The 22,512-nt window shown below is 43.2% G+C and overlaps 1 protein-coding gene across 2 annotated transcripts in view; it reads left to right on the top strand.

The window, feature by feature from the left end:
• The window catches only part of C5H11orf49 (chromosome 5 C11orf49 homolog), an 82,152-nt gene that overhangs the window by 57,697 nt on the left and 1,943 nt on the right, over positions 1-22,512 (top strand). For both annotated transcript variants that reach the window (XM_035329238.1, XM_035329240.1), the window contains 5 exons: positions 8,705-8,789; positions 14,271-14,356; positions 16,938-17,133; positions 18,721-18,830; positions 22,034-22,097. In XM_035329238.1, coding sequence (XP_035185129.1) covers positions 8,705-8,789; positions 14,271-14,356; positions 16,938-17,133; positions 18,721-18,830; positions 22,034-22,097 — 541 coding nt within the window. The remainder of the gene's footprint in view (positions 1-8,704; positions 8,790-14,270; positions 14,357-16,937; positions 17,134-18,720; positions 18,831-22,033; positions 22,098-22,512) is intronic.

The following is a 22,512-nucleotide window of genomic DNA, read 5'->3' as shown; positions in this document are numbered from 1 at the left end:
CTACCCTTCTCGTGATGTGTAGCTATGAATTCTTTAGTTGTTTTGAAGATCTTAAGCTTAATGACAACTTGTTTTCTTGAATAGAGCCTGATCCACATCTTGCCTAAAGATTACTGATGCTGTTTGAGAGCTTGGGGAAATGTTGCTGGTCCCCTCCAGTGAAGTGTTGCCGGCATTCCTGTAGCTCACTATTAAGATTGCTGTGGGTCCCGTTTCAAGTGGTTGAGCAGTCTGCCCCCCAGATGGCCAGAACTCCTACGGGAATGTTTGCTCCTTATTGTTTACACGACCACTTAGCTCTGGCATTGGATTGATTATTTTCTCAATGAGAGACTGAAAGCTCCTCAAAGTGAGGAAAATCAACTGTTGAACAAGATAGAAGCAGTCTCTCTCTCTTTATTTACCTATTGTTTGGAAGATCTGCTAGCTGCATCTTCAGTGACGTGACAGTGAAATGAAAAAAATGGTTTCATAGATGACACACAAAGAATGTCAAATGTCACAGCATTTCAGTTTTAAAATAATCTTACTCACTAATTACACTTTATTTCTGATTTTCCAGTTTATCTGTATTAAGAGCCAGTCTTGTTTTGGTTTTGGTATATGTATACTTGGTGGATTAAAGTGCCTGTTGTTATCTGATGTCGTTTCCCTTGTCAGGTACCTACAGGCTGAGGATTACCAGGAGTAACTTCTGCTTGGTCACAGGTTTACAGTTACCCAAGAATATATAGCTTATTTATTACCACACTTAACTTCAGATGGTAGGGTATGCCTACCATTTCTTACTTGGCTTTTTAATGCCTCTAAATATGATGGAAAGCCATAAATTTTTATACTATAGTCCACCAAAGCAGCTTCAGGCCTATGTCCTTTGAAGAAGGCTAAATGTCCTTTTGGATCATACTCAAAGAGCTGAGCATATCTTTAGGATTATCCATGCTTCTGAATATACACAGAATTATCTTAGCAAACATGAAAGAAGGCTGCGTGGAGAAAACTGGAAGTCTATGTAGCAAATAAAGTTTTATCTACTATTTGTTTTCTGTAGTCAGTAATAGATTGAGAAATTTAAACCATCCCTTTTTGTTTGTTGTCTTCTATCTTCTTCTACTTCTGAAAATACTGTCAGAAGCTGTGGTTGCGTCTTCTTTCTTATTATTTGTTTTTGCACTTGAAAAACTCTGAATTCATTAAAATCCAACTTCATTCAAAGTCCCAGCCTATAGCTAAAACAAGAAATGGAAGAGTTAACATTGTCTTTAATGTTTCATTAGGTTTTAGAGTTAGGGTTCCCAAAGTAGGTGGAAAGTTCATACTTGAGTTATGTTTCAGACTGTCTGTGGGTTCAGGGATACCACACTGATGATGGCTAAACTCTTCCACTGTTGGAATGTTTTCTTTACAACCATGAGAGTTGAGAACATTTTTTGTTTCTAATGAAAGTTTAAATTCTTGAGTTTCTGGATGTGCCATGCTAGCCACATAAGCATGCCACATGATAGCTTTGGACTGTACCTTTGGCACAGCTCATCCTGCCCTGAGTAACATTCTCTCTAAGCTGAAGTAATTCTGCCACATGAAATGTTTCATACTGCAGGATAATTACAGGGAATTTGAAAGGAACTAGAGGATGATTGAAAGTTTGCATAAACAGCAAGATTCTGGATTTTGGAGATAGAACTGGAGCAATTCTATACAGATTCATGTTTTGTCTTTGTTAATCTGGCAAGTGGCTTATTGATAAAAGGGCTCAAGATCAAGGGGCAAAAAAATAATCACATCATCTAGAGGGTTTTATTAAAAAAAATAAAATCTTTAGCTCACTCAAAATGTGGTGCTACTGGAGCTTTGCCCGTAATAAGCCAGCTGTTCAGTGAATTTACTGTTCATATGAACTGTTCAGGTTCCCTTCAGGACTAATGCTTTTATTCTTTATTTCAGCTGCAGCTGAATCTTCTCCTTCTTACCTGAGTGCCTTAAAACTAGCTTTCTGCTCAACTGCAGTGCTAATCCTCTCAAACTGTTCTCTCTTTCAGCACTCCCCCAACAAATCTTTTTAGGTCAGTCTGCTTTAGCTCTCCGCTATATTTGTCCTGAGTCTGACACAGGTTGTGACAGGCAAATCTCACTAAACCTCTGTCACTCTTTTCTTCTTCTTCACATCCAAAGCTGGGTCTTTCTACCTCTTGTCATCAGGAGTCTCCTAAATACTACTTTTCGCAGCTGTGCTCCAAAACACCTTGTGAAGGCTAGCTGCCTGCAGCAGCTCATTTACCTCTGGTTCTGGCAGGATTTTGCAAATGCTCTCAGGTCAGTAGAGGCAATCCAGCATGCAACCATGCTTCAAGCACCTTTCTGGAGGAATTCACCCACAAAGCCTAAACTTTAGCAGCTCTGTGAATTCTTCAGTTATCCTGCCTGCCTGTGCTGTTGTGTCAGACACAAAGTCTTCCACGGTCCTGAGTCTTCCTGAAGATGCCCTGGGATCCTTTCTGGAAGGACCTAAATGGTATCCGTGGAAAGAGCAGATGGGATTTGTGAGTAACCTGCACTCAGCTGCCTGCTTGGATGTAGTAAGGATGCCAGAAGTTGAGTCTTAGGAGTGTATCTGATAGCAGAGTGTTAACAAACTGTCTTAGCAGTGTAATGCAAATTCAGCCAGCTGACCTGAACCTACTTTTAATTAGAAGGATCATTAATCCTATGACAATAGGATTGCATATCCCAGATTTATGAATTAAAACACCTTAAGCAGGGAATTACCTGAGCCTGTCCAGCTTTATCCCTGCTGAAAAGGGGAGGTCCTGCTCTCCCTCTACCTTCTCTCTCCCCTGCACCTCTCCACAGCTTACTTTGCACAGGCTTTCATCACACAGATTTGAGAGTCAGTTCAATTCAGTAGCCCAGGGGAAAAGTGGAATTTTCTCATAAGGGGTCTGCTGCATTGCAGAGCTGGTACCAGGGGTCGTTCAGAACCATGTGGCCAGCTGCAAGAAGGGGAAGGGAAGAAGGGTAGAGGGGACCCTTTCAGTGGGAGGAAGGTTTTAGACTGTCTGAGCTGCTTCTTGACCTGCACCATTAGGAAGGCAGAGGTAATGCATCCAGTTACTAAAACTAGTCCTTTAAAGTTTCACGTGTCCAAAATTCCATGTAAAGCACGTGTCCAAGATTCCATGTAAAACACAATATTGTGTTGATCCATGAAACAGATCTGACCATTGCGCTCTGTAAAATATTTGCTAGAAACCTTCCTTAAAAAAGGGAAGCTGGTTTTGAGCTAACCTGGCAGAAATCTTTGGCTTCTAGTACATTTTCCTGTCACTGAAAAGTAACTGTTAGGTCTCTGACAGTTTTCTTTTGATTTTCCTATGCTCTTAGGACTATTTTCTAACTTGCTTGAAAAATAAAATAAGTTTTTAAATAAGACAAATGCATGTTCTGGATCTGGTTTCTATTTATTTTATCTCTCTTATTGTCAGTGGAAAAAAAAAAAAAAGAATTAGTCAAAGAAACAGCACTTGAATGTTTTTATTTTCTTTAAAATTCTTATTAATTCTTCAAGTTATGGAACAGATCTTTTTCATGGTAATTCCTAAAATCTCTCAATGTAAAATTTTATAAATGATTAACTAAGAAGGATTTTTTAATTAAGTTTAGAGTTTTATGAGGAAGAAAGGAAGAAATGTGTTTTTTTTACACAACTGTGTAATGCTGTGTGGTTCTGCGCGTGCATTCATTTTCCTAGAGCTTTCGGTTTTCTGTTTGTTATTAGTGCTAGATGTATGGGAGGTGAGGAAGTGAGGCTATTGGTATCCTGTGAATGAGACGTGCAGAGTGCAGCCTGTTACTCAAATGAGAGTTGTGAAGATGCAGTATTATCAGCAGATGTGTTTATATATATATATATATATTTTCTTGTAAAATTGCAGCTCCTATAGGCAGCGCAAGAACACCTAGACTTTTATTTCTAGGGGCTTGCTTGTCTTCATTCTTTATAAGGTTACAAGACTGTACAGATATGGTGAGAATCCTAAGAATGTGATATTTATACCAGAAATCCTAAAAATCTAAAGGCCAAGAAAGACTCGCCCAACATTTAAAATTACATTTGATTATTTATTAGGCTGTTCTCTGTTATATTCCTAGGAGACTGATTTACAGCTCTCTGACTTTATGACTCTTGAATGACATCATGACTGTGGCAGAAAAGCAGTCTGTGGAAATTTTGTGTCCTACGGTAATCCAAAGGGGAGGGCTACATTGCTCAGGGCTCCAGCCTGTTCGGGTAGTTGTATATGAAATATGATGGGAATAAGGAACTTTAATTTATATTCATCAAGGAAATCCTTCAGTTTCTGGGGTGCCACTAATGTGGCTTTTTGGGTCAGATTTCATACACCAACTGCGGTAAGTATTCTTCTACTGCTTTTGGCATATTTATAGCTGTCATAGTGTTGTGACAGCACTGTAGATAGCTACCCTTTGTGCCGAAAGCAGCCCAGATACAGCAGCAATGACTGCAATTCAGGCTAAGTCCTAAATATTTATTGGCTTCCTGGGTTGATTTTACAGCTTTCACTGAGTTCCAGGCTTCTGTGGCTGGGCTGCTGTCAGTAGGAAAGACAACTGGTTTAAAGATAGCTCAGGTGTGTCTGCGCTGAGCTCCATTCAGGACACTGATAGCAGCTTAAAGGCATCATTTAGCATTCCTCAAGTTTGCATCATTTTGCATTAGGTGCTACCTGTCAGCTACACACAAACAGCAAAGGAAGGTGGTAAAAAGAGCTTATTTGTTAAATGCCAGGGAAGTATGAAGTAGCTGCCTCCATATTTCTCAAGTGTGGGGCCATTTTTATCCAGAAAGCAGTGTTTGTATTCCAAGACTATTCCACATGGACGAACATCCTTTTCCACCGTGTCTCTGAAATGTACAGATGAGCCTGCCCCAGGCACTAAAGGCCAATAAACTAATCATGGACAGTAAGAGGTGGGAGGGAACAGTCTGCATTTTTCTAGCAGCAGAGTAGCAGCAGGCTGGGCAGGAGTTTGAAGACCAGTACAGCAAAAATTGAGATCAAACAGTTGAGCTTCCTCTGCAACTTCAGCTGTACCCATTTACTTTTTCCTCTACTTTTTCTGTTAAGCCTCCCAGGTCCTCCTTAGTGGACTGCTGTTTTAAGATCACTCTGGAATTTGTTGATTAGCTGTTTTGCAGCAGAAGAGCAAGGCATTATTTTCAGCTGTAAGTGAACACAATTAACAAGCAGATTGCAATCAGTCTCTCTCCATCCTCAAGCACACGGTATGATCGAGTTTGTTCCACTGCAAGAGCATGGTCGAGTACATATAGCTCGCTGCCCTATGCTATGGGGTCAGATTTAAACTCTGTGATTTGCTTCATTTGTTACTGGAACTTGAGATACAGTAATTTGTGGTAGCAACCAAAGTAGCAGTTGTGGATTCCAGTTTTCACTCATTCTGACTGGTACCTTCCTTCTTTTCTTTCTTTCTTCATCATGCAGCATTGAACACTATTTACTCAGCTGTGGCCTGGAGACAGGAAGGAGCAATGTGGTCATGCACCAGAACTGCCCTTGTTTATTCCAAGCAGCTCTTGGCAGACAATATGGTGCATGGGCAAATGTAATTTTCTGCATGGTCTTCACTGACCCTGCCGTAGGGAATAGGAAAACAGTCAGCACAGCAAACTGTAGACACCTCCTAAGGTCTGCGGTGATCCCCCTTCCTGTGTAATAGGTACCCATCCATAGTCTGAGAATCTGATATGATTTATTGGTCGGATGCCTGGGGTGTCTACGGGCTGAGTTGCGTTCTGGTCTGAAGGAGCCTGCCTGCATACTGCAATGACTCATCTGAGGGTGCCCTCGCTGCAGGCACAAGCAGCAAGAAGGAAAGAGTAAAGAATGAGCTTCTTTCTTTACAGCAGGAACTTCTCTGCACCACGTCAGCTTTGTGTGCGGTTCCCATTTAAGTAGACCACTTGCTCAAAGACTGAAACTGCAATTAATTCTTCACTTGTGCTGAGAATAAACATCACCTTCTGATGTGCTGGCTGGAGAGGTCTCTGCCACCCTTTCACAAAGTCCTTTTGAGCAGACTTGTGCTTTAGCTGCATGTTGCTTTGTGGTTTTGTGATGGAGGAGTAAGGATGATGCTGTGACTCAGTACAAAGAGAGAGGAGAAAAAGACCTCATAAGTGATTATTAAGTTTTAAAAATACGTTAATTCCAGCAAGTGAGAGATCTCTATGCCTCAAAACTAATGCTTGCTTAGGGTGCAGTTACTCTTTTAAGACGCATTTATCTAGAAGCCTCAGAGACTGTAAGGATGCATAAACAGGAATTTGAACTTAAGCAAACCAGAAATGTAAACTGAGTATTGGGTAAAGCTTCCAAATGGCTGCTTGAAGACCAAGTGTAAACTCGTTAGACAAAGATCAAGATTTTAATGCTCAGCATTATTCAAAGCGAGATTCAGAAAGCCTTCAAGAGCAGCTGTTAGAGGCCCATGCCATACTCTTCAATTAGGAGAAAGTGTCTGTTTCTAAAGAGCCTTTTTATGCCCAGCTTCTCTGGTTTCCCTAACCTGTTCCATGTGCCGAGCTAGTTGAGGATGATCTCATGAAGCTTGCATGTACCTTAACTGCTCAGATTGCTTCTTTAAGGACTTAGGACCAAAATCTCTATTGCTATAAATGAATGTTGGGCTAACGAAATAACCAAGAAGAATCTTTTTTTTTTTTTTTTTTTCTTTTTTCTCCATGTTGTTTCACACAATAGAAATAGTTGGCATTTGGCTGAAAAATCAGTTCAAAGTAGCAACTTCCAAGCTCAGATACACGCTGACATATGCATATATGCAAGTATCTGCAATGAAATGCAGCCTCTGAATTGTGTTTTAGTAAGAATTTACAATAGAAAAAAAAAAAAAAAAGTTACAGTGCCCTTCGTATTCTCTGAGACATCTGTCATTTCAGTGCAGTCACAGAAATTGAATTCAGCTCTGTGTTCACATCTGGAAAGAAGAGAGACTCTGATGTACTTATCCCTACAGCAGAATAGGGTGCACAGATCCCTGCAGTGGTACTGCAGTTCAGCACAGGCTGGGACCTCCTTCTGTTACAGCAGATTTCTGACTGCAGAGTTGGCTTTTCCAGGCAGAGCACTTTTTTTTTCTACTCGTTATTCAAAATAATGTCTTCATAGCATGGCCCTAAATCTAAGGTGCTTCATGAGATAGAATGTCTTCCTGAGAGTGCGAAGTATAGAATTTTAGACAGCATCCATAATGGATGTTGAAGAGCCTGATGACAGTGTTCTTCAGCTTTAGAGTTTCCTGAACAGAAGAGAGAAGTATTAGATCTTTTTTTTTTCCTCCACTTCCCTTGCTAGTAATGTAGGCAAAGGAAAAAAGTCTTTAGCCTGATTTTGATGGCAGTCATCCTGCACTATTTCAGTAGTCAGCATTGAAAACATTACTTTGGGTTGGATGGCACAGTGAAATGTCCTTTGCTATTGAATATCTGCCTCTTGAAATGTCAGACAGAAGTGTAGCATTCTCTCTTAGTTTTGTGGAACTATCATGCTTTGAGATACGAAGAAGTCGTGGCTATCACCTGGGACAAGGTTGATTATTTGGATGGGAGTTTTGGGGCTAAGGAAGGCTAAGATGTGTCCGTGGTAACAGACCTGATGTTCTGTACCTCAGTCCTAGTGCCTGTGCCCTTTGGATTCCCTCCTTGACTACTGCTTGGCTCCACTTCCACCTCTGGCTCTTTCTTCCATACTTGACATTCTTCTGTATATAGAAGTACTGCAAAATTGCTGCTGTTCAGCTAGTCTTCTCCGTAAGTCCAGTCCACAGGCTTTTGGACTGTGAACATACAATCATGTAGGGCTTTTTGACATCAGTATGTTTCCATTCCCTTGGGATCCTATAAAGTTCCCTAAGATTCACCTCTATGACTCCTGCTGAACCACAGTGGGCTTTCTTGACCAGTCTTTCACAAAGCAGCTCCCTAAAACATGAATCATTTGATTGCTTTTCTTGTGTTTTTTGGATCTTTGTTCTGTGCTTCCTATAATAGAGTGACCAGATTTGTACACGTTATTCCAGAAGAGACCGTCCAGCTGCCTTACCGAATGCCAAAGTAATAACGTCTGTGGTTTATACACTGTAGCCTTCCATATACAACCCCAAAACCTTGTTTGCCTTTGTTACTGCTGCCAGATGTTCTGTGGATGGTTTTCAGGCTTATTGTGGTGAATGTCACCATGCCAGTGAATTTCAGCAAATTTAAGCAACTTTGAAATGATGCTTTTTTCCGCATGGTTATAGTGAAGTCAAACCAGACCGTGTTGTCACTTGAAACTGCTCAGTTTTGGTTACCTCTTTTTCACACTGAATCACCGCTACCTGTTACCGGTTTCTCTGAGGGAATCTCTTCAAGAGCATTTCCCCTTTATCGGGCCCCTTTCTGATTGCCTGGTTCACTGGCAACTCCTATCTGCAGAGCCCAGCTCTGAAGGTCTGGGGAATAAGGCTAGCAGTATGGTTGTCAGAAGTACCCAGTCTGCTTGACTTGAGAGAAGAGAGCTTGAGTTTTTTCCTAGAAATGAAGCAAGGGGAGGGAACAACCTGTAAGAGAATTCTGATGTTCTCACCTCTCTTTTTCCTGCAGATTTGCTGACAGCACAGGAATACCACTGCCTGCTGCAGCTGCTCTGCCCTGACTTCCCAATGGAACTCACTCAGAAAGCAGCAAGGTGGGTCCTCATCTATTCTTTTAAGGCAAGATCAGCCTCACGCATATGGACTTAAGAACTGGATCTGTGGGTAAAGACATGAGCAGGGACCTTCAGCTTTTATGATTCTGGGGAAAAGAGATGCCATGATTTGAGATTAAGAACAGAGTGTTTTTTTTTCTAGCAATGAGAAAGAATGTGTATTTATGGTATACAAGGACTGAAATATCAGCGCCGAATGCTGCTGTCGTCTCTAAATTCAGAAGATGAGTTGCATATAAAAAATGTTAGTCAAAGTGGTTTTAACTGATACCATTTTAAACTCTATTTGAAATAGTTTACCATTTTAAAAACTTGTTCCTTCCTCCCCACCCTCCCCAGTTTCCTATGTTTGATCACATGTAAAAGGTACTAAACTCTGAAGGACTGCCAGTGTTTTAAAGTCCTTTGGCTAAGAACATGGTAGCTAATCTGTTTGAAATTTTATTTTAATCTAGACAAGGCCTAAAGCAGATAGATGGCTCAGGGCACTGATAAGGAGATACGGGATTTTTTTTGCTGTTAGTGCTTGCTGGTTCCAGTCCAGCCCAGGCAGTTGATTATTAACTATCTGATAGTGAATATGTAATAAGGTATATACATCTCTTGGGGTAGGGGGTCAGTTGAGATCTCGGTAGGAGTACACACACACGTATATAATCACAGCAAGATTACTGAATAAATACTTTCATTCCTAGCCATCTCAGCAGAGGCGGCATGGAAATGAAAGGCTTTTCGTGGACCTAGATATAACATTGGAAATAGAATCCAGGCATGTGATCACGATGATAGCTGCTGCCTGTGTTGCTCATGGCCTGCATAACGAAGAGGTCCACATTTTCTATCTTTCATTCTGTTATCTTTCTTCAGCATCAGAGTCCCTTGAAAAGTGTATTAAGAAAGGAGAATAAAAAAGCGTTATCCATCTGCTAGTACTTCCACTTGGCTGATTCTCTGAATTCTTCCTAGGCTTCTCTGTTCTGCTCTCCGAACTGAACCGCAGTTAAAGCTGTGTTGCTTCAATTAATACTAAAAGAGGAGTGCTATCATTCCCTCTAGCTCATCAGTGGGCCTTCTGGGCTCTGCAGGGTACAGTTGCTTGGCCTCCAACGCCGGCCTAAGAAAGAATGCTGACCCTGTAGCAGGAATCTAGCTGCTGCTGCCTTTCATGGAGGTACTACTGCACCAGTCCGATGTGCGGGTGTGCATTTCAGAGAGCTCCATCTGAGCTGAGTAGGAATTTTTGATGGTGCATGAAAGGAGTCTTCAGCATATCTACACATGTTATGATGTTTGTGTCAAGGAATTTAATCCACAAGGCTGTTGTAAACTAGAGGCCCCATTCAGGGGCCTGCTGCACTGTTGTGTGTGTGCCTTAGAGACAGACAAGCCAGCTTTGGGAGCAGGTGTTAGAGAGAAATGAGATCTGTGTCTGAGGCACCCCAGCTCAGGTGGGGATGACCTCACTCTTGCTGTTGGCTGGCCAGAGGTTTACTTAAACATTGCTGTTCTTCTGTTACAAGATAATCTGGTTGAGCAATTTTAATAAAACTCGTCATGTTTCTAAAACATCTTTCTCATTGCTTCTAACTGCTGCTCTCTCTCTCTTTTTCCTTTTTCTTGCCCCATGCTGCTGCTCATTCTGGTTCCCACTTCCTATTGCCCTCCTTGGCTGCACCAGTCAGAAAGGTGAGCCCTGCAGGCTGCCTTCCAGCACTGGTTGCTTACGTCCTCGCAGAGCAGGAGTGGCACATGCAGACCTACTGACATTGCTCCTCCTTCTGTCTGCACACCCCCAGCAACTTTGGTGCTGACTTGCCTTGGGAAAGGAATTAAGTGAGGTGGTGGCAGGAGTAGCCTCAGCATTCCCTGGTACAGCCAGGACCCGTGTAATTGTTGGAGCAGTCGTGGTTGCGGTCCCAGCGCTGCCTGGCTGAGATGATCTCACAGCACGGTGCGCTCCACTTGTCCTTGAGCAGTTGCCACGCGCTGATAACAAACACTGGAAGGGAACGGGACCTGGAAATGTCAGAGCAGAAGAACAGAGGCTACAACAATATAGGTTTTATTAGCATTACACCACAGACCTCCATTTGTCTGTTCCTGGTGCCACACAAATGCAGAGGTCATAACCCCCCAAAAAAACAAGCTATAAGTGCAATTTCTTGGACTTTTTTTTTCCTTCAAAGGGCCATAGGCATTAGCAGATTAAAGATCTTAATCTACAGAGATACCTTTGATCTTCAGAGGCACCTTCTGGCTTTCTGAATCTTGAAATTGCGAAAGGACAGAAAAGGAAGGGATTTTTCAGGATCGGTGCTGGGATCTCAGGTCGTGTACCTGAGAACTGACTTCTCTCCTGTAACAGAAACCCACAGAGCTCACTGCCTGCATTACAGCAGTGGGAACCAAGTAGCTCACGGGTCCTATGCTTTTTTATGCAACATGGGAGCTCACAGTGCATGGGTCACTGCTAATGGAAGCGTACTCCTGTTGGTAAAAGATTGCCTGAGAGTGCAGATCTTGCCCTTTTTGCATGTTCTATTTATTTTTGCCTCTGTGTATCAGTAAACTAACCAAGTCCCTGAAGACCCATTTGAGTCAGCCTGGCCTTAAGACACACAGTGTCAGTTAGCCCTTAATGGCAGCAAGGAACAGTAAAAGTCCTTTCAACTTGCCTGGTCTAGAGTTTGTCCTGGGGACATCCTGTCTAGTCTGGGTTTCCGAAATTTTCACCACAGTCAGCAGATGATAAAGTTCCCCCGCAGGGGAAGCAAGGCTTTCCTGTCAGCCAAACCCGCTTGAACCCTGAAAGACCACTACACCCTTACCAGAGTCCCTGAAGTGGAGGCATCTTTCTTCTGTCCTTTCCAGAGTTTCTCCTTGATTTTCATTATTCATTAAGTGCTGACTACTAACCTGGTAAGTAAGTGCGTGCCCCTAAGGGCTTAAAATCTAATTTGGACAAGAGTGAATAAGAAACCCTTGAAATATCTGCTACCTGATGAACTCTTTCGAGTTCCACTTCAGACTTTTCAGATTTCATCCTCAGTTTAGCTCCTGCTGGCTAGGTTACAGACCATCAATGGCTGGGATTCTCTTGTTGCCAGATACTTCAGGGAAGATGTACAGATATGTTGCATGTGATGCTCTCTCAGCTTCCCTGGCTGTGCAGTCAGCTGGCTATGTGGGGGAACAGCCAGCTGCAGTCAATCTCCTCATAAATGATTGTATTGGATTTAAAGACTTCTCAACATTTCCGGAGTGCAGGCTCCTGGGCCAAGTGGAGTCAGTAACCCAGCACCAGAGTGCACCTGCTTCTATTTAGACGCTCCTCCGTTACATATGTGCCGTACAGCCCTCCTTAGAGGCTCCTTGCTGTCTCTAACTGCAAGAAAAGTTAAATTCTCAGACCTCTGCCCATGTCCCGATTCTCTTCTGTAAGTAGCAGAGCAGGACTTCCTGCTGCAGGGCACACCCATTGACCACAGCTTTAGATTTAAAACAAGTGAAATTAGTTGATTGTTGTGAGGGTGATGTAATATAGTCTCTTCACAAAATGAGTATGTAAAAAAATATCTCCACTATTGTTCTCCTGTTTCTCCAGGACGAAGAAATGCACTGGTAAAAGCTTTGGAGCTCGTGCTTTGAGGGTATCTGGGAGACAGACCATTATTTCAAAGGAGGGAGTGCAGCTTCTCAGTGATGTGGCCCACAGCATTTCCAGTGCTTAAAGAGTGGTTGGAAATGCCAGTAGCTGAGCAATATTGCCTGAGAGATGAAGATGCTCTGCCTGCCAGCTTCAAAGCTATTTCCTTGATGTGGCCACTGACAATCTTAGTAACATGCTTATTAGTGAGAATTAAGCACTGAAGCTACTGCTTCTTTAGACAGGAGGAGGAGGAGGCTTCTGGAACATAATAAATAAATCAGAAGCACTTTGACATCTTCAAAGGGTTTTGTTTTAAATACTGGCTTTTCTCCTGGGGACCCTCTTAGCCTCAGTCTTTCTTCTTTGAGATAATTAATTCAAGCTGCTCTGCATGTTTGATTTTGCCACAGCGAACAGAACTGGTCTGAGTGGCGGGGAAGTAAGCCTCTTGCAAGATCCTCTAACTCTTCTAGGTCAGCCTCCCACACAGCTCCCCGGAGTGTTTTACAGAACACGTAACAGTGTTTCCCCAGCACTGTGTTTAGACCATTGATGCTGCAGGAGTTGGTCTGAGGATTGCATTTGGCCCTGCGTTCAGAAGTGTCCTACTAGATGACCCACACGTTGGCTATAGTGAACTGGTAATCCTTCTTGTGTGATATGCCAGATACTGACCATACAGGGGCAGTAGACCTGTTTCTGCTTAAAGCTGCATGGTGGTCCAGAAAGTACACAGCTGAAAGGAAGTACCAACCACCTTTCTTTTACATCCTCTGAATACTGTGTTTTTTTTTTTTTTCCTGTCAAAGTGATGTGTTTCCTTCTGCTTTCTGGTCTCAGTTATCGTTGATTAGCCCAAGTTTCCTAATCCCTGGTAGTGACCAGACCATTGTTTTCATTTTTATTTTATTTTTTTATTTTATTTTTTTGTCCTAACTCAGTTCTGAAATCCAGCATTTTTTCCCAAAAGGAGGAGGTGGACTTTGCTATCACTTGTACTTCATCTTTGTGGTCTATTGCTGATATATTATGTATTCCTAAAGTATGATTCAAAATAAGGATACATGCAACTCCCTAGATGCACCTGGGGCTTAGCAGAGAGAAAGAAGACATTGTCCCTTGTCCAGGAAGTCTTCAGTCTCTATGAAATTTGACCTGATAATATACGAAAAGGGACTGATTCATGAGAAAGGGAGGATAGGATGTTTATGGTGGATAATTTTAAAGCTGCTTGTTGATGCAGAAGAGACATCGTGTTATTTCCTCTGTAGTCAGGTGGTGTTTGGCCATAGGTTGGAATTTAATGGCTATTGTTGTACTTACGAATCTGAGAATAGCCTAGTTCAATAAAATCTGGCGTACAGAGAAATAGCACAAGTCTCGTTCTGCTCACACCAATTTTATAATCATGTAACTGCCTGGTCTGTAGCACAGTTACTCTTTATATAGCCATGCGAACCAGCCTAGTAGTTTTACTGCCAATGGTCATTCCATCACGTCCCTCAGGCTTGAATGCTTAACGTTCTTCTTGCACCGGTCACATTGAAGCTAGTGTGTGATAGCACTGATATTCAGGATCTTCTCCTCACCTCAGGTTCTCAAGCTGCTTTCATTTGATGTTAGGGTGTCCACCTCCACGCACTGGTGGGTGTTCCCATTCCTCTCTCCTAACCTCTTACCCTGGGCCAAGCTACTAGCAGTTCTCAGTTGCACATAGCTGCCTAGCTGCACTTACTCTGGATCTGGGGTTCCTGCTTCAAGGCTTTAGTCCACTTGGAGATGCCAAACTGTTTCTCTCATCTTATTCCTAGGATTGTGCTGATGGATGATGCTATGGATTGCCTGATGTCTTTTTCTGATTTCCTCTTTGCTTTCCAGATCCAATTCTACTACTCAGGTAAATACTGGGAAGGTGCTGATTTCACCCTCTGGCACATCATTACAACCTTACAGCTTTTCTATCCCTGCAGTTTTTTCAGACTTGTAAGGACACACATGGCTTTTCACAGAGAATATATAGCTATGTATAGTTCCACGAATCCATTGATAAAAGCTATCACTGATGCCAATGGATTAGGAGGCCTCATAAGGAGGCTCCAAATTTTTATGAATAACAAGATACCTGTAATAGCTATGGCTTATGCATGTATTTGTTTTAGTCCTGAGACATAAATTTCCAGCTTATCTAGTGTATGTTAGAACCTAACAGTTAACTGTTATTAATATATATATTTTTCTGTAATTCTGCAATACAGCATTTCTGCCTCTAAAGTACCGGCCCCTGCTGGAGACAGGATCAGAACAGCCCAGAGCAAGCCTAACCCAATGTTCTGGCCCCAACAGGGATCCGGAGCTGGTGCCTTTAAAAAAAAAAAAAAAAAAAAAAAAAGGAATTTGGCAAATTCATACAAATCTTACCCCTAATATTAATCCAAATACAAGCTATTTTCAGCTCAAAATGTTTCTGAAATGCATATAATTTCTACAGGTTTAGAAACACCAGGGGGATTCCTCTCCTGAGGACTTTTCCAGTCTCCCCTTGAAATCACATCAACATTTAACCTCCACAACTCTCCTTGGCAAGGAGTTGCATGGGTCTGCCACCTGTTCCATGAAGAACCACCTCTCATTTGATTTGAGAGCCCCTGGTTGGAAGGGAAAAGGAACAGTTAATCCCTATCTATGTTTTTCGTATTATTGGTCATTTATCATATTCTACCCCTCTCCCTCAGTTTGAGTTTTAAGTAGATGGGGTACTTCTTTTAAGATTATTGACAGGAAAAGTACAAATCAAATAGTAATAGTTTGTGTATACGTATTTTTACATACACTCACCCACACATACATTTCTGTAAAAATCCTGAGGTATTTTTAAACTAAAGTTCAGGTGGCAAGGGGGAGAAACTTGGATGAACATTCATGTACTTTTTCTTTACAGGGAGATTATTTTAAAATATGTTGGCCTGTTTGTCTTAGTCTCCTAAAATGGTGTTGAGGAAAGGAACTCGTCCAGGAAAGTGCTTAAGTGGGGAAAAAGAGGGGAAACGTTTCCCTTATCAAGGTTGGATATACTCCCAAGCATGGGGCACTGCTGAGGCACTCACTCACTTGTCTTGCAGCACAGAGCACTTTCTAAAATCTCATGGGATTCTGTCCGCTCACACTAACAGTTCCTGCTGATGGGCATAGCTCTCGGTTGGCCTTGATCAGGCAAAAGGGGCCAGGTCAGGGATACTGGGAGACACTGGCTCGAAGTTGTGGTGGAGCAGTTTGTGGTCGGAGCGTAGCCTTGGGTGGCCTGCTGATCTGATCCAACCTGTCAGTTCCCATCTTTCCAGCAGTTATGAGTCAGCTGCTATTCCTAATACAAACATCTCTATTTCTTAGTACTTCTCTGTGTATACTTACCCTGTAACTCCCCTGTGCATATCACAACGTTACCCATGACAAGTCATCAAAGAAAAACAGTTAAAATGGTGATTTGGGGTTGGGCAGAACCAGGCTTGCAGTGCCTTTAGCTGTGGACAGAAAATGTGCTTGGAAAGTTTTTCTCTGATACAACAAATATTTCCACAGAGCTGCAAAACCTCAGCGCAGCCTGAGGGCCCGCCGGCATCCCGCCTTTCCTTTCCACCCGCCTCACGCACATCATCACACTTCCATTCACTGGGGACATAAATGCCACCGGAGTCCTCACAGACACGCCCTTGTGTACACACACTCAGACATCCCGGCCCTGTCCCGCTCACCCAGGCACAACGCACACACGCAGCCTGTCATACGCTCTCCCACCAACCCACACACATGCAAACCACTCCAAATGGAATCTAGATTTGTAAACTGCTGACCACATCCATAAACAAACTTGTTTAAAATTAGGCTCTTGCAGTAAACAGTGGGTAGTATGAGGAGCCTGGGGAGAGGCTTTCTGCCAACTCTAGCCCTGACCTGCCCTGGCCCTTCCTCTAGATCCCATGTAATATTTACTTTGGAGCAGCACAGAGACAAGCTGGGATACAGCCTGGAGTCCTAACTAACTTGCTCCCTTTGCTTCTGATGCAGTACCATATATTTTGTTCCCAACTCAGATGAGTTCTCAGTTGGTGGTAACAGATGAAGAAGGGAAACTTTTGAGACTTTGCAAACTAGCTGTGTGTTTGACATTAGCTTTCACACTCCACTGCTTTATTCACGTGCTAGCCTCTGTTCCCTTTAGAAGAGTCTAAACAAGGTGGCTGGCCTCTCTAACCATCCTGACAGGGAGAAGCCAGCAACTTACATGGAAATGGCTGCATGTGCCTGCGTAATATCTGATCCGAATATGCAGGATGCCTTAGTATTGTGCTTACATTCATTTCCTGTTGGTGTCATGTGCAGCACAGAGCAGGGAATGACAATTTAATCCTGGGTCTGGTAGGTCAGGAGGATGCTTAGCTGGCTGTAGCCCTGAGTTATAAATTGCTTTCTGTTTTTTTCAGAGTTCCTGGAAAGTGTTGCTGCCATTTATCAAGATCTATTGGCTGGTAAGAATCCAAATACTGTGATCGTGCCAACATCATCCTCTGGGCAACATCGGCAGCGACAACCCCCAAATGACTGCAACCCACTTGATGGGGTAGAGGCATCTCTCTTCTACCAGTGCCTAGAATCCTTGTGTGACAGATCAAAATACAGGTATGAACAGAGTCCAAAACATAGATGTGAAGTCTCTGTCTCCAGAGACCCTTTATAAGGTTGGATCTGCAAAGAAATACAGGACTTTGAACAAGCTGTATCTTCCACATAGATCTCATTGGAGAAGTATGAAGGGAGAGATCATAGCAGAACTGCCTTAACCAAAAGAGAAAAACAATTTACTGAGCCTAACAGACACGGGGGAGATGAGCAGATTATTGGGCTAATTGGTTGATTTGGGACTCTGCTTTCCTTCTCACTTTTACATTGATACTTTCATCAAGGTTCATCTACCATCATCGATTAACTAGAGGAGATAAATGAATGCAAGTGTGTTCCTAAGTGTTGAAGTACAGGCAGGCCACACTGGGGTGGATGAAGAAGCTTTAGCACCTGGACAAGATCACACTGCCAGTCTTTACTGGAATATGGGATGGAGCTGGTCTCCAGTTAGAGATCCCAGGCACAAGAATAGCCTTAGTTCATCAAGGGACAGAGAAAAACCAGGCCTTACTGTATAGTTTTGATAGACACATTCTTCATAGTTGTAGGTAGTGAGCAGATAGTCATGGTCTAGATCCACAAAAAGACTCATGACGCCAGCCCCACCTGACTCCTGCTTTATGTGAATCAAAATTTGTGATCCACAAAATTAGTTCTGAACTATTGTCCAGTACTATAGGCATCTAAGCAGAGATTCCATGCTGTTTGGATGTTTAAGTAACAAAAGCTCTACTTTCCCTGTATGCCCCCAGAACTTCAGCTGGGGAGGATATTTTGAGCCTATCTGGTAGGTCAGGCTGAGCACAGCACTGTGAGGGGAGACATTCCCAGCCTTTCCTCAAGTAGCTCAATGCTCTGCCAGGCTTTGGTAACCACCTTTGCCCGAGGGATCACCAGTCCACACCCACATCTCCTGGGAATGCTACTAAGCCCGGAATTGTTCAGAACTTCCATTTCCTCTAAATGCAGCAGTTCCATTTTGCATGAAACTCTTTAAGGGGTATTAAGCAAGAGCAAGAATCATAATGATGATACTGCCTGAAGTTCAGGGCCAGGGTTTAAGGTGAGTGTAGATGCAGGGGACATAGGAATTGCAGTCCCCACTCAAATATGTTTTAGGACATACTTAGTCTGTCATTGGAGAGATTTTCCTGCCCCTTGAATGTCTGTTGCTGGTAAAAGGGTGATGATAATAGTGCCCTCACAAAAATGGAAGTTTATTGAGTGCTAAAAGAAAGGATTTCTTTTTTTTTTTTCTTTTTTTTTTTTTCTTGTGAAAGAATATATGTCAAGAGTGGACATGTGTATATGCTTCTCAGCAGATCTGGGTTTTTCTCCCTGTCCCTGGAAAGGAGGCAGGTAAGACTGCTCCTAGGGATGTACCCCAGCTCAAACATCTTTGCTTAGCAAATTGGGAGCAGATGCAATGCCAACTAAACAAGCTCTATTGGCTATTAAACAGTGGGGGCAACTTGACAATATTTGAACAGGTAAATGGGCTTATTCTTCCAATTTGAGCTGGATCTTGGAAAAAAAGATGATCATTTAGTAGACAAGATGACCTCTTTGTCTCTCTTCTCCTAGCTGTCCACCTTGTGCTCTTGTGAAGGAAATGCTGAGTACTGCACAGAGACTGACCTTCTATGGATTTCTTTTGGCACTTGCAAAGGACCAAGGGATCAACAGAGCCCTAGGTAAGACTTCTATGACTGGTGCAGCTCTAGATTTTCAGTCATTCTGCATTTCTGTGGAATTTCCACTGTAGTTATGCCCCAGATTTTACTTCATCAGGAAGAAAGTGGGGGAGTTTTTCATCTTTTTTTTTTTTTTTATATATATATATATATATATATATATGGATTTAACTTCAGAAACATAGCATTGCACCTTACTTGTCTGCTTGAAGCTGTGGAGCTTCTCCAACACTAAAATGAGATGTGAAATGCTGCTCTAAGACAGCAGTGTTTTACATCTTTAATAGCTGATCATTTTAGCAGAACTGTCCTTTTAACATGCTTGGTTTTAAAGGTTGGATAGAGGTGGTCAGGAGGCATTAAGGTGGTTGACTGCTGTAGACAGTACTGAAGTCTATGATTTAGCCGTCCATTCTCCCACAGATTTTAAATGACTGCTCTTATTGTCCACAAGAAAAGAAGGCACACCCCATGGGAAAACCTCTGCTGCCTCTCTGGCTCAAAGTCTCAAACTGAGCCCAGTCTTTCCAGCGCATGCCATATCTTCCCCCAGATCAGTGAGATCTTGATAGTATATTAACCCATGGCCTACTGAAAATCTGGTGTTATAAAACACAAAATTCTGGTACAGAATTATGTACCAGACTGCTGTGGAAAACAGAGGGATTACCAAGCAGTAATCACTGCTCATTTCCATGTTGTGATGATGAATATAGCTATAGCAACGTATTGCATTGACAAAAGAGTGTGTAATCCGTACGTAATTCAGACACATAATGCTGTGCTGTCGACATGTGACTTGGTTGTGCTCCTCTTCCTCCTGCAAAGGGGAACAGAATTGGCTTTTTCCTATTGTATTTGACAAGGAGAAATGTTTAAAAGTGTGGAGGCTCACATGCCTTCACTCTGTTCAGCAAATCATCAGGTCAGTAAGGATAAGCTTTCTCTTTGGGTATCCTCTCCCTCTACTCCCAGGCCTGAGTATCTGCCAATCCCCATATTTCAAAGACAAGCCTTAGTGAAAGGATGGTGTACCTTGCCTGAGGGCTTGTTCTTTTGCACAGGTGTGTCATAGTAGAAGTGCCCCCTCCCTGGCTGAGCCTCTTCTTCCAGCAATTTAAGCTGCTAATGCCCCTCTGGGGAAGGGCTGCTTACCCAGCAACATGGAGATTATATATCAAAGGTGCATGAATACAGCCCTGCAATCCCCTCTGCAAACAGGTTTAGGAAGCAGTGTACTCACTGGGGCAGGTGATGCCTGGATTGCACCAAAAAAACTCTTTTTTCCTTTGCCCTACAAAATCCACTTCCAATCGAGTGCAAAGAAAGCAAATGGGCAAAAAAATGATCCTGCCCACAGCTTCCATTGTGCCATCTACAAAGTGTGTGGGTTTTCCTTTCCATTCATGTGGGCCTGGCCCCTGGCCCTCTGCCAGCCTCCTGCTGAGGCCTCTCACAGAGGAGGGGCAGCAGCCACAAGTCTGACAGGTGCTAGCATCTTGGCAAGGAAAGGAGGATTCTTTTCCTGGTGTCTTTTAATCTCTCCTGAAGGGTGATTTCAATAGTCTTTGGTCTGTAGGGGATCACAGGCTCCCCAGAGCCCTTCAGCAAGGGCAGTTTCAGGCAAAGGAGCTTTCTGTCAGGATGCCTGCCTGCTCTCCCATCTCACAAAGCCAGTGCCCCCCCTAGAGCAGGGGTAGGGATTACAGCAGTTCATTCAGGCTGGGGTAGCACTGATGAATTTGTCAGGCAAAGGGGAACCTGCAGCCTAACTCCAGTGTTAACATAGATTTGTGAAACCTTTAAGTGTCATTTACTGACTCTCCCAAGTAATTCTTGTGCCCCAGAGACATCACTTTATTCTGCAAACACAGAAACAAGTTAAGCTTTAGCTACTTATTCTTTCAATTCAGTATGTGAAAGCAAGCACTGGACCTCCCGCCATTCTGTGTTGCAGTGCCAGGTTTTCCTGGTCATGTGCAAGAGAGGAAGACCAGAACTGGAAGTAGGGGAGCTGGATCTGGTCTGAACTGCTTCTAATTTGTTAGATGCTCATTGCTACATTTTTTATGACTGCCATTTGCCTGTGTGCAAGAGGTGGCTCTCCAGCCCCTCCTTCAGGAGGGAGGTGCCAGGGCCAGAAATGCGGTTTGTGCCCCCCCCGCAGGGCAGTACAAGAGCTCTTTCCCAAAGATACCAAGCGTGGCACCCAGGTGTCCTGAAAAACAAGAGCAGTAACAAGAGCAGTTCTCGCTGCACCGTTGGTACAGATTACCAAATGCATTTTTCCTGGTGTGCAGTGGCATTGGCCAGGCAATTTCTGTCATCTCTGTGCTGACCGATCAGACCCTCCCGCGGCCCCTGTGCAAGGTGGAGCTTGTTACAGGAGGGATTTCCTAAGAGCCCCATCTTCCTGAAGGCTCCTTCTGCGGTGCCGGCATTGTTTTGGAGAACAGCAGCAATGATAAACAAGCTGTTCCAGTCCTGAACTACACCCATCTCCTTTATCCTTACTAGGATTTCAGATGGGAAAAGCATGCTGACCTTATGCTGAGTGCAGGTACCTGCTTACTGAAGCAGCATTTCTCTCTCTCACCCAGTCAGTGAGCAGCACTAGAGCACAGCCCATCCATACTTACTACCCCAGACTTCACACGCACGAGTCAGGGCTAACCTTTCTGAATTGCAAGGAAAGCAAGTCTTACATCTGCAGGGTGTTTGTGATCCCCAGGCTCAGTGCACAAGAAAGGCAGGGGGCACAGAAGTATACATCTCCCTGGGTGCTATAGCATGGCACACAGCATATCTGTTCTAGGAGGCATTGGGACTGGTAGCTATACAGGACAATTTGCAGGGATATCACCCTGTGACACTCAGCACCGAATAGTTCTAGAGGGAATAGAACCTGCCAAATCTTTGGGCTTTTCAAGTTCTCTGAGAGGTGAGACTACTGAGAGTGTCTCCCATCTAGGCTGAGGCCCAGCTAGACCCTGTGTGAAGGACACAGCATATGCAACATAATTCTTTGTCTGTCCTTGATCTTCAATATTCAGTGTCCATTTCTCTAATGGGTATAAGGAAGGGTCTTCTTTGTCTTGTAGGGCAAATTTTGGATGCTGCTATGACCTGATTTTCTTTAAAAAGGTGACCCCTGAATAGCCTAACTCTGCTCTGATACATTCCTTTTTTGTTTGTTTATCCAGGGGCTTTGCCAGACAAAGGAGATTTGTTTCTGGACCCTGCCATGGATCAGGAACTTGAGAAATTGTAAGTGGAGTTGCCTAGAGTAGGAGCTAAAGCAACAGATGGAAAATAGCATGTTAAGGAAAGCTTCACTAAAGGATCGTCCCTAGTCTTTTACTCAGCTATAAGACAACAGAGGAGCTAACAGAGCAGCCTGGGTAGATAGGGCCTCTTGGGGTACTTTGGAAAAGGCTTCAGAAACTGAGGGGGAAATGCACCTTGATTAGGAAAAATATTTTTGGATGGTGAAAACCAGGAGTGTTAGAAGACACAGGCTGAGTTCGGATGATCTATTTTAACAGGGAAAAAAGATTTACACAGCAAGTCTGGCAGATACTAGTGTAAGGCCATGAACAAGGCCTCTTCGCAAGTTTACTCCAAAATTGCTATGGTTAAGGCTGGAGATGACAAGCTAGGCTACCCAGCATTTGTCTTTTTG

Source organism: Oxyura jamaicensis, chromosome 5 (assembly GCF_011077185.1).
Source record: "Oxyura jamaicensis isolate SHBP4307 breed ruddy duck chromosome 5, BPBGC_Ojam_1.0, whole genome shotgun sequence".
Taxonomy (NCBI): Eukaryota; Metazoa; Chordata; class Aves; order Anseriformes; family Anatidae; genus Oxyura; species Oxyura jamaicensis.
The sequence above is the reverse complement of the archived record's forward strand: the minus strand, read 5'-3'. Positions and strand labels throughout refer to the sequence as shown.